The sequence below is a fragment of the Fistularia commersonii genome, chromosome 1 (genome assembly GCF_037954325.1).
Source record: "Fistularia commersonii isolate RoL2024-O1a breed Wild chromosome 1, RoL_Fcom_v1.0, whole genome shotgun sequence".
NCBI lineage: Eukaryota > Metazoa > Chordata > Actinopteri > Syngnathiformes > Fistulariidae > Fistularia > Fistularia commersonii.
In genome coordinates this window covers 19,865,859-19,877,735 of record NC_141284.1, presented here as the reverse complement: position 1 = coordinate 19,877,735, position 11,877 = coordinate 19,865,859, and the positions used below count along the sequence as shown (strand labels likewise).

Sequence of the window (11,877 nt, the reverse complement as noted above, 5' to 3'; positions counted from 1 at the left end):
TGGTCTCGCCAAGAACATGGCATAATTATGTGGAATAACTCATTTCCAGAGTGTCCTTCAGGTTCGAGAGGTGTAATGAAAAATTCTTCCTCCCGTGTGAAGGGTAAAAGCTGAGCTCGCGCCTTCAGAGCGAAAGTTGGCGACGCTGTCAGTGGTTCTGTTTGTTATAACTTTCAGATTTCAGATCAAAGAGGTCGGACATGACAGTTTCTCCTGGTGTTGCGGATACGGCGACGACTCACCGCAGTGTGAGACTGAGCGTCTGACAAAATGAGGCTCTTCTGGAAAGGATCTGGCTGCAAATCACTCAAACAAAGCAGTCATTCACTTCATGTTTTTGCAATGCGAGGGGCAGGGTTATGATGTTGTTCCACCTGTCATGTCCTCTATTGTGAGTCGCTTTGGATAAAAGCGTCTGCCAAATGTAATGTAATGTAATGTAATGTAATGTTATAAACCCTGACACCATGGCAACGTAATTACGAAATTACGTGACTCCGACTCAAACCGCAATCCCCCCTCGATTAACATAGCGGCTTTTCTGTTCCTGAGAAGTAAAAAAATCCAACAGCAGGTCCTGAATCAGAGAGACTCTGGCTGTGGGACGCTCCTTATGCAAACCGGGTCTGTCGTGAAGATGACCCTGGGGGTGAAGAAGACCTCGGTTCATTTCAATCGTAGACGGGCAAATGATGGTCACTTGCAGCCCACAAAAACACTCAAATAAGAGATTTAAATCAGAATCATTCACTGTTTTGCCTGCAGTACTCAATCCAGGCCATCGGATGACGCTGCACAACTACGGCGGCTCTTGTCTACTGTCAAGTTACTCTTCTTCTCAGGACCTGATGTCACATGTGCATCTCCCCCTGAAAAAGGTGAAAAAATTGACTGCGATTGTCACGTTCTCAACAAATAACAAAGGAATACAACATTTAGCATGCTAACTATGCTAGCAACTTGTCTGAAGAGTGAGCCTCAACAGCAGAAAGGTTAGCTGCTATCTAAGCTAACCTTTTATATTTGTCAATCTACCGTTCATGACGTGACTCCAAAAACGTTATTTACAAAATAAGCGACAAAGGGCAAGCAGGATATTTCTGCATGCCAGCGGCGCTGGAAGATATCCGCTAACCGGCTGGACTTGGTACACACACACTCCTCTCAATGCTAACGGTTTGAGAAATGGCTGATGTCGCATCCTCTGTCCATTAATGGAGAAGAAGCTGCGTGGGATCACAACCGATCTGTTTCCCGTCTGACTCCGTCACCAAGGAGAAGCTCAACTCCTACCTGCCGAAGGTCCAGCCTGCCTCTCAGACCCAAGCACTGGAGGAGGATCTGCAGCCAAAACATCTGGTCACCCCTGGTTCCAACCAAGCAGGAAGCAAACATAGCTTCTTTGCGTCATTAAGGAATATAAACTTTTTGACGCTTTCTCAGTTCATAGAAATATATCTATTTACTTTATATGAAATATGAATGATCTCATGTCAAATACAATCCTCCAGGTACAAACAGCAGGGTCGAGATCCTCATGGCTCTCAGCTCTCAGATTTTGGGGTTGAAACTTGAATGCGGTGGATAATCTGATGAGCCAAACAGAGGCTGACATCAGCCGCCGTGTCCGTAGGCGGCAGATATAGAGTTGCATGAGTGTGTGTGTGTGTGTGTGTGTGTGTGTGTGTGTGTGTGTGTGTGTGTGTGTGTGTGTGTGTGTGTGTGTGTTGTAGCAGCCAGGGAGGGTCAGCTTGGGTCTTGGGCGCCTCATTTAGCAGTTTGCCAGGAGACGCCGCGGAGCTGAAAGAATGTGTGAACACTAGCCAGTTTGTGATTTAAAGGCTGGCTGGGGTTTTTTTGCCTCGGCTGCCGCCAAACTATTTATACCGCCTGTCCAGTCGGGCCGAACAGGCCGGAAAACACCAGCGGATGTGTTCACCCCAGGAACCCGGAAACAACAGACACTGGTGGGTTTTTTTCTGATGGTGAAAAACTGCAACACTTCTGCAACACAGTGTCTTCAGCAGTTTCGTCGGGTGAATGATGGAATGTTCACCCTCAACGCATTTTGGGGCAATGGTCGCTTGTTTGAAGAAAGAAAGGGCAAAAAAAACTTTGGAGAACTTGGAAAACTTTTGGCAGCTGCAGCTGTCATGGACTGGGTAGTCTGATTTTATCAAGTTGCTCACTGATTGTCACTTGCTTCCACCTGACCCTCTCCTCTCACAAACTAACCTTCTGTCCTCTTTCCCTCCATCCATAAACCTTCTCTCTGGTCTTCCTCCAGTCTTCCTCCAGACCTCCTGGCATCCTTCTACCCAGATCTTCTCCATCCCTCCTCTGTCGTTGTCCAAACCATCTCAGTGGGACTTTGTCTCCAGAACATCTATCATTTGCTGTCCCTCTGATGGACTCCTTCCTGATCCTCTCCATCCTCCTCACTAGCAAAGAGAACCTCTTCTCCACCCTCTCTGTTGCTCTTCATCTCCACCCCTGAAGCCTCACCCTCTCATTCACAGATATGGGTTTTGTCTGGCACACACTGTGACTGCATGAGAGTAGATCTATGTAAAATTGGTTCTAGGTGTTTAAATTAAATGCAAAAGTTGATACTTTCCACGGTTCTGGTAGATGAAATCAAACTTTCACCAAATTAATGCTTGGCTGAAGCACAGGCGCTTGATGATTTCTGCCTATATGTTATCCCTCTCCTGTGCAGTTCTATCCACATTCTGCTCCATTGGCTGCTCTCAGCCACTCCAAACTGAAGAACCACAGCTATCATGGCCGCAGAGCTGGATGACAGGTGGGCAGTGATTACTTCTATTTTATCATCACCGCTTCTTCCTCACAGCCAGAGGGTCCCTGGTTGGATTCCCACAGGGGGTCTTTTTGTGTGGAGTGGGTTCTTTGGGATTCTTCCCACAGTCCAAACACATGTAACAAGAGACCCTACATTGTCCAGACGTGTGAACGAGAGGGTGGATGGTTGGATGTCTGATGGTCGGGTGGTCCTGTGACGAACGGGTCCAGGGTGGAATGACAGCTGGGATGATGGCTCCAGGCCCCACAACCCTGAGTGCAGGCAGCGAATGAATGAATGAATGAATGAATGAATGAGTGAATGAATGTTAAATATTAATGGACCAACTAGTCTGGTTGTCATGATAAGATTTTGACAAGGATTAACCACTACCTGGATGACTGAGAGCCTCCATGGAAATAATAATGAAATAATTTTTGTGATATCTTTTCATGTGTATCTCTTTGCAGTTTTGAAAGACTAACATTCCTTTTTGTTTTAGACTTTTTTCCTATTCCACAAAATAAATCCCGGACGCTCCTCTAATTTCCGGGGGGTCATTGAATGCATCACAAGCTCACGCCTCGCGCGGCTTCCGATTGGTCCCCGCGCAGCCGCCGCGCTCCTGATTGGCCGCCGCCCGTCCATTGAATCCCCTCCTCTGCCTTTTGTCAATGCGTCGCGCTTCCGATGGGAACGGCCGGCCGTCGTTTCCCGGCACTCACGAACACAGTCAGTCCGCCCGACAGCCGCGGGTCCGGGTGAAGCACCGAGGACTCGGAGCGAAGCGCCGCGCAGCGGGGGAGGAAGCGGCCTTGAACCGACTGGAGAGACGGAAAGCGCCCGTCGCCTTGTGAAGGAGTCCGCGGAGCCGTCGAGGGGAGGGGGAATGTCTTAAACACGCCGGAGACGGTTCACCGTCCCCGGGAGCTTCCACCCACCGCGGCGCCGCTGCTGTGACTTGTCCGTCCGACAAGTGCACCGAAGTTCGGGGGAAGAGGAGGAGGAGGAGGAAGAAGAAGAAGAAGAGGGTGGCGAGAAAAAGCGCGTCTTTCTCAGATCACCGGGAAGTGGAGCAGCCATGCCGGAGCAGATCTCCGTGGCGGAGTTCGTGGCGGAGACCAACGAGGACTACAAATCCCCCACCGCTTCCAGCTTCACCACCAGGATGTCCCACTGCAGGAACACCGTGGCCGCGCTGGAGGAGGTGAGTAGGTCAGCTCCAGGAGCTCAGCCTGGGCCTCCACCGGTCTGAAGCTACTAGAAGTGCATGAAAAGAACTTTGTGCCGCATTGGTTGCAGAGAGATGGGTCTCAATGAGAAGCAGAGTCCAGAAAAGCTGGTTGAAACCCAGATTGTCAGGCCGGGTTGTGACCTTTCCTTGCTCTTCACACTGAGGTCATTTCTCTAGAAGAGCAACGAGGAGGTCCTTCATTTGGCACATTCAGTTCTGCATGCAGCACAACTTGACCTCTGCATGGAGCTACCGTGGATGAACCTCTGAGCAGCAGGTTGCCACTGAGCAGTTATGGGGGGGTTCGGCCTTTTGCTCAGGTTAGGAAGAGCGTCGGGAATTAAACTCGGTTCTGGTCGACCGCTCTGTCCGCACCGACCGGCTGCTCGGGTCCTCCAGAAGCTCCTCGTTATGTCCAGGTGGAACCATGAACGTGCACACCAAGTACGAGTGCACACAGTGGACAGTGAGAGCCAAAGGCGTTTGGAAAGTATCGGTCCGGATGCTCCACATTTGCTATATTGGATTAATTTGGAGCCTCTCGGTGCGAGAAGGCCTTTATGGCTGCAGCTGCAGTGGGCCGTGTGGACAGAGAGCACTTTGTGTTCTTCCCTTTAACTTGCAGGTCATCAGAAGGAAGGACACTTCCGCTTTGTTCCCTGTCAGCCCAAACACCCTCCCTCCCTTGTTAGTTTCCCTACTTTGTGTGCTCCATGGCGGCCTCGCCCTGCCCGATGGTAAAAATAGGATTTCCCACACGAGCCCTGCAGTTTGAATATGTGTTAGTGTGTCTCTGTGCTGCGAGTCGGCATACCTTGCCCAGACCTCGGGAGGTGTGAGGCGCACCCCTCCAGTTTTCGCGCAATTTAGATTAACACATCTTTTTAAACATTGTATTACAATATATGTCTTATAGAAGCAATGGGCCTTCACACCTTTTCCCTCCACTAATCCGTGTCTGCGCTCGGTGTCGGGCTCACTTTAAGCCCCCTGATCCTCAGCACGTCGCAGAGGGTTAGCACTTAATTTTAAACTTGTTTATGCGAGAGGCCGGACAGCTTGATGCGCACCTGCCCCGGCCCGATGGCGAGGCCTCGCCGCTGCAGGTCTGGCCTGCTGATCAGCCAGAGCCAATGCTGCCATGTGCACAAGGGAATATGCCACAAGTGTGTTCATGTTAGTCCCAAAATGGCGGCCCAGGAATACGCGGTCACGTTGTTGAGGCGTCTGGATTGTTTTCCTCAGACCAAGAGCGGCGGTGTTGTTGTTGTTTCACATTGACCTCCCCATGCTCTGCCTCGGGGAACACAAGGCCGTATTGTTTGCACAACAAGGCCTCCCTCCCTTTGGTCTGTTTTATCAATTAAACGGTGCAGTCGAAGGGAACACTTCCATTTATTGTCCCCTGGCCTGGGTGGAATCTGTCTCTTACAATTATAGCCCTCATGTTCTCATCCTCCTCTTGATTCCAACAAATAGGAAGATGATGGTACCGCTCACTTTGCGCCGTCATTTTGCATCCGGCCCCGGAACAAACCCTTTTGGGGGGCTCCAGGCTGATTGAGGTGGCAGAATGTCCTGTTGTTTTGCATGGATATTGAATCGAGAATTACTGTCCAATCCTATTTCGTCCACACAATCGGGCGCCCACATTCTGACGGTGTATTGTTCTTAAGCAAATCCTATTATTCATCTGTCTGTATTTAAAACACTAATGCATCTGTTTCCACACATTTGATATGAGGAGGGTGGAATTTGTTCCCAAAGTAGATTAATTTGTTAGGAGAGGGACATGTGATTAATGTGTAAATCTGTACCACCAGATGGCCCGGGTCCTGTTTGGGGTTCAGGACAACTCATGTTGATGTTGTCTGACTAATAGCCATATCCCGCCAAGACTTGCATATACTTCCAAGTCCATAGAGGTATGACTGTATCCAACACACCGGAGTGGTGTCTTTTAAATGTGCGTGTAACTGCAAGTACCATCATAGCAATCTGCATAAAACAATATCCCTAATTTGTTGTCGTGCGCAGAAATACAGTACAAAGCTGCTTTTGTTTTAACCCCACCAAGTGTTCCTACGACCCTATTTCAATGCGTTTGACTCAAGGTGTCTTGTTCGTCATGTTGTCAAACAGGTTGAGCACATTCTGAGACAGAAGGTAAACGCCCCTGAAAGTGAAGGGACTGGCTATTGTAGTGTAAACATCAGGAAAAAACACTGCGCTGCTTTGGACTAGCAGCGCCAGTGCCCGCGGCAGAGGTCAAACAGCTGTGTCATGGAAAGGAAAAGCTAATCAAGTGCTTAGGCAAAAAACAAGACGTGCATAGTTTCATGCTGCAATACGACGGAGACACGATCTAGTTCGGGTGGTTGCACCTGCTGCCCGATGATAGTTGTCCACTCGTACCGGCAAATTTTATTGGTAGCAACTTGTAAAACTGCAATAAAACGTCACTGAAGTCTTGAAGGGAAAGGACCTATTGTTGGATCATAGTAATGCCACGTTAGAATGATTTTATGGCTAATTCTTGTTATTTTGGTAGATATTTAAACCGGACGGACACCTGAGCCTGTCATTAGCAACCACACTTTGTCCCTTGTTTTATATCGTGATCATTATGTCCAATATTTTCAGCAGCTGAAAAGGACGGTGTCAAGGCTTTTTTTTTCACGAAACACTGCTGAGTTATTGTCTGTTTTTCAGCCCGAGCTGCATCTGACACTGCTGTAACTGAGCTAGTGGTTTAAAACGGCTGGTTATTTGAGGCTGTTCAGCTTGCTTTGTGTGGAAGTCGCATGTTTATGCGTGTGTGTGTGTGTGTGTGTGTGTGTGTGTGTGTGTGTGTGCGTGTGTGCGTGTGCGTGCGTGTGTGTTTTACTGGTAAAACCTCAGTAATAAAAACCTGTTTATCCAGTAAGAGGATGTGGATCTTTGTGCCATGACCCCCCTCTTTGTGCTTGTGGAAAGCACAGCTTTTTCTCCTCCATGGGCTTTCAGTTCCAATGGTGAGCTGCGCTGCAAAGCAAAGCAGATCCATTTGCAGGTCATGATTTATCCCTTATAGGATGGAGTTTATGGTTTATGAATTGCTCCTGATGTTGCTTCTACAATGTTTTCTGTGACAGTTTGGGTTGCATTGAGGAAATTGAGAATCTGGTGCTATTTTTGTTGTGAACCAATTTAACGCAGAAGCTGTTTACTTCCTGTGTTAAACATTTGAGGACAGCATTAGCCCCGGAGGTCTTAGTACACCTCCTTGTTCAGTCTCGATCTGCAGCTGACATGTTAGGTGCCCCTCTACCCAGTAGGTTGGTGGTTTGATCCCTGGCTCCTTCTGTCAGCACGCCAAAGTGTCCTTGGGCAAGGTACTGATCGTCTGGTTAGCACCTTGCATTGCAGCTCTGCCACCATCAGTGTGTGTGCGTGTGTGTGTGTGTGTGTGTGTGAATGAATGCAATCTTGCGCTTAGAAACCGCATGGAGTGGAAAGCACTTTAGAAGTTGAGACCATTCAATATTGATCTCCAGGAAAGTACCTCTTAACTTTTGTCCGTCAAGGAGAATGAAGGTGTCCGTCTGAGCGGCAGCCAGAGCTGGCACGCAGTCCACATGCTTTGCTCTATTTCTTTTTTTACACCTGTTTCTATTTTAATGCCCCAGTTTCTGGGTCGTGCCAAGTTTTGAGGCTTAAAAAGATGATGCAATGAACTGAGCTCTCTCCTTGAACATATACCAGGCACATTCATCCTCAGTTGAGGCAGGGATGTTTATTTGCAGTGTTTGACTAGGAGTATACATTCAAAGATGATACTAACACCGGGGCCCATTGACTCGGTTATAATAATGGGTGTGCGGGTAACATTACCAGCCTCCCCGTGAGCTGTGACCTCAAACGCTGTGTTTTAAGGTGAGCCGACCCGCACCAGACTAAACCGCTGCCGAAGGATGACTCATTTGGAACAAAATATACGCTTGTGTTTAGGCTGAGGCGGAGAGTTTGGCAGTAATAGACAACTCGGATAACCCGACGATCAGCAGGGTTGCGCTGTTCTTACGCTGACCTCTGTCTGAAGCTCTGTCAAGCTCAGCACATCAAGGGTACCCCAAGAGAACTCAGACAAAATGGCGAAGGCGTGGAGCAGTTCATTCGGGCCCTTGAGATGTAGAAGAGATGGTGTTTGCACCATGTGCTCAGTTGTGAATATGGAAAAGCTCAGCCAGAGCTGTTGTACTTCATGGAAGTATCTGATGATATTGTGCCTCTTAGCATTGAGTTGCTCTCCTCTTCTAGTTGCAGTTAATTCATGCTTTAGCCATGGAGGCTTTGGTGCGAGTGAAAAAGGAATTGTGAAATCACAAATAAAACACATTAAATGCATGTTCTCCCTTCATCCCTTACCATGTACTTTTTCATGTAGAAGAACTTAAAACTTAAAATACCTAATGTTGAGAAAAGCTGGAGAGGAGGATGGCAGGGACGGATGGCTACCAGTCTCCCCGAGCTTAGTGTTTTAATGGGTGTCATGTGAAAATGGTGATGTAACCTGTCCAGAAGTTACCTTCCTGATTTGTGGCACTGACCTCGGATTTTTTTGCAAAAGGGTAAATATTTCCGAATAAATCAATTTGGTACGAATGTTTGAGAAGCTGCTCGAAACTTACGAGCAGCATGAGATCCAGAGTTTCTGTTTGGCCTGCTGATACCGAAAGTTGTTCGGTATCACAGATTTGTCCCATTAAGTCATTTTGTTCCTGTTGAATAATGCCTATTTTTAGCAGACTCCGCTTTTCTTGGCCATTGCCATCGAGTTGAACAGGGGTGATTGTGAGGTAACTCAGTCCTGGTAAATGTCATTATTCTTCCATCGGACTGTTAGTTCATCCATCGGAGGTCCATCAGGCTGGTATGCAGGCGCTGCCCTGGTATGACCCATCGCCTTGCTCTTTGATTTTGTAGAGATTATCAAGGGCGGCCTCTGGGAATGGCGGTGGTATTCACAGTATGCACAGGCGACCGTGGGCACCGGCTGGGAATGCCGAACCAGCCCTCCGTCTAACACCCTCTCGTTCTTCCTATTTTATTTCTATAAATCAATGGAGAACGGAAAAAACAATTTCCAGATATCTTGTGAGGATATCACAGTAACTACAGGAGCTACTGTGGAAAGTTATTGTAGGATGAATCAAGTCTTAAAACATTGATTTTGAAGTAAAAACTTAGGGGGCGGCTGTATTTCTGTTGGCAGAGCGGCCATCTGTCCAGTCAGAAGGTTAGCGGTTCAACTTCTGGCTCCCCTTTTCTCCAAACCCAAGTGTCCTTGGGCAAAACACTGAACCCACAGTCGCTCCCGCTGGACTGGTAAGCACGGCAGCTCTACCGCCATCGTTGTGTGGGTGTGATCCAGTGCTCTGTCAGTGGAGACCATCGAATTTCATTACCTCAAATTTCTCATTGACTAATCAATTCACTAACATCTTTCACCAACATTTTCCAACTGTGGAACTTCCACTACTTAGTATTGCAGATATTCAACTTATATTGATATTGCACCCTTGCATGCTAGTAAAACGTGCCGTACATTTTAAATTAACGTATTAACAGATGACTTCCGGTGCAGAGCGTCCTTAGGCTGCTATCCCTTTATTGCTCCTATAAGCTGAGGAAGCCGGTGGTCAAATTAAGTGCGTTTTTGTCCTCAGCTGCTTTGTAATCAGATATCTCATTTGAGGTACACTGACTGATGTGTTGAAGTAAAGAGTCATGTGTTGTCTCCTAACACCTCTCCATATGTCAGTCTGTCAGCTTGCGTTGACACTCAAGTTGTTTTTGTGCCGCCTTGTGTTAAGATTCTTTCCCCCATTCCAGGCATGGTTGATGGCAGCAGTTGCGGCCTGGCTTGGAGCGACAGCTGCGCCTTACAGCAGGTGGCTCGCAGGAAAGTTTTAACAAGGCTTCGGACGGCTGGAGCAGTCCAACATCTAACAGCTTTAGAGACACACCAACGGGTCTGCAGGCACTCACACACATGTCCCAAATGTGCCGTCTGACCCAAGTGAGCAGGTCAAACCCCAAGCCACTCTGGCCCGTCTTCAGTGTACCATCTAAGAAGCTTAAAGCTCCTTGTAATTGCAAAGGGATTTCTGGTAGGATCCTTGAGGTCCTGCTGTCTCCCCTCACCCATGCCTCTTGATTTGGCGCCCCTCATGTTCCTTCATCTGAGCAAGGTCTGAGTCATTGCAACAACTAATATTTATATGGATCCCAAAGAGTATACCTCGGTAACAAATAAATCTTATGTGAGAACATGTTGAACGCACAACTCCATGTTGAGAACCTGCCAAAATCTGAACTTTCATAAGACTGAACTTCAGGTCACAATCCATTGTACATTACCAGATCAAATCGATTTTGCGAAATGTTCCTCTTCGTTTATCACTCAGACTCCGCTTGGCTTGGTTACTGCGAAGTTACTTGGTATCCTCTAGGTGGCCTTCTGGTATTTGCTCTCAAATGAGACGTGTCTGCAGCCCACCAGGGTCTAAATACTGTGATCTGCGTTATCGTGCAGAAACAGGCTATGGAGACCTTCATTATCATACAGCGGCCCTCCCAGTGGATTTACCCGGGCCTGGGGGGGTCAGGGTCCCGCCCCAATCGATTCAAAGCCGTGACCCCAGTCATCCCCCTCAGTGAGTTTTGACTGTTCACAGAATGATGTCTGGAACTGATACCTGCACAGCTTTTCTCAGCTCAGTTAATTCAGGCTGCATTCACCCCCTCCTGTCCGTCCTGCTGACTTGGTAAATGGTAGCAGTTTGAATGTGAATCGTCCGAAATGATGAGCCATGGTGACATGGACAAAGGTCAACGGACGAATGGCCGACTCGGTCCTCTGCCGCATTGAGGGGGTTCGGACACGAGCGCACCCGGGGGTTGGAGGGAGGCCGATCTCATAATCTGTCGGTGTTGTCCTCCGCCAGACCCGGCCTCTTCATCAAAGATGATCCCCATTGATTTCTCCTAGAAGCCTAGAGGTGTTGGGGCGGTCGCAGGGGCGAGTCCTCATAATTGTGACCTAACCCAGACGTCAGTTAAGGGCAGGGGGGGGGGGGTTGACACAAACCACCGCCACACCCTTGGGGGAGACTTTTAGACCTGTCGGCTATTCATGTCTGAAAAACCTGCATACACTTGGCTGTTTTCTGGAGGATTTCTTCTCAAAAAAATTCCATGGGTACACACACACACACACACACACACACACACACACACACACACACACACACACACACACACACACACACACTTACTTGAGTAGCAGAAGCAGCAGTTTTCCAGGAGAAAACAGGTAATTTCCCTTGCATCTCTCTCAGGCATCATCATCACACACACACACACACACACACCATAGAGGTACAGTATGTGGTAGCTGGCGCTGCTTCTGCTCTGACACCACAAGGCTGACACACACACACACGTCAGTGTGAAGGTGCCAAGAAGAAAGTTCAAGTCAGAATTTTCCCCTGGAAACGCTGCCCGTTGGGTCCCTATTTTGCAGCTTGTCCTTCTTGTCAGCTTCTATTAAGTCTTAAGCAACTTTATTGAAAAAGATGCTCAAAGTCAGACACGTAGCTCACATCGTGCCCCGTGATATGACCTTTCATTTTTTTACCAATGTGACCACTTGACATGAACGGTTCGAAGTGAGCCCGTTCTCCTGCTCAATTGTGACTAAAAGCACCCATGTGGTAAAAAAAAAGAAGTTATCTTTACCTGGAACAAGGTGCCACCACAGCTGCCCGGGAAAACCAAACAGATGCAAAAGTTTCCC

At 48.1% G+C, this 11,877-nt stretch overlaps 1 protein-coding gene across 2 annotated transcripts in view; it reads left to right on the top strand.

Moving 5' to 3' along the window:
• The first annotated feature begins 3,502 nt into the window (after positions 1 to 3,502).
• The window catches only part of asap2a (ArfGAP with SH3 domain, ankyrin repeat and PH domain 2a), a 42,489-nt gene continuing 34,114 nt past the window's right edge, over positions 3,503 to 11,877 (top strand). Inside the window, exon 1 of one of the 2 annotated variants that reach the window (XM_086153552.1) lies at positions 3,503 to 4,010. In XM_086153552.1, the coding sequence (XP_086009678.1) occupies positions 3,885 to 4,010 (126 nt within the window). In that variant the 5' untranslated portion in view covers positions 3,503 to 3,884. The remainder of the gene's footprint in view (positions 4,011 to 11,877) is intronic. The other variant, XM_086153545.1, reaches the window with a different exon arrangement.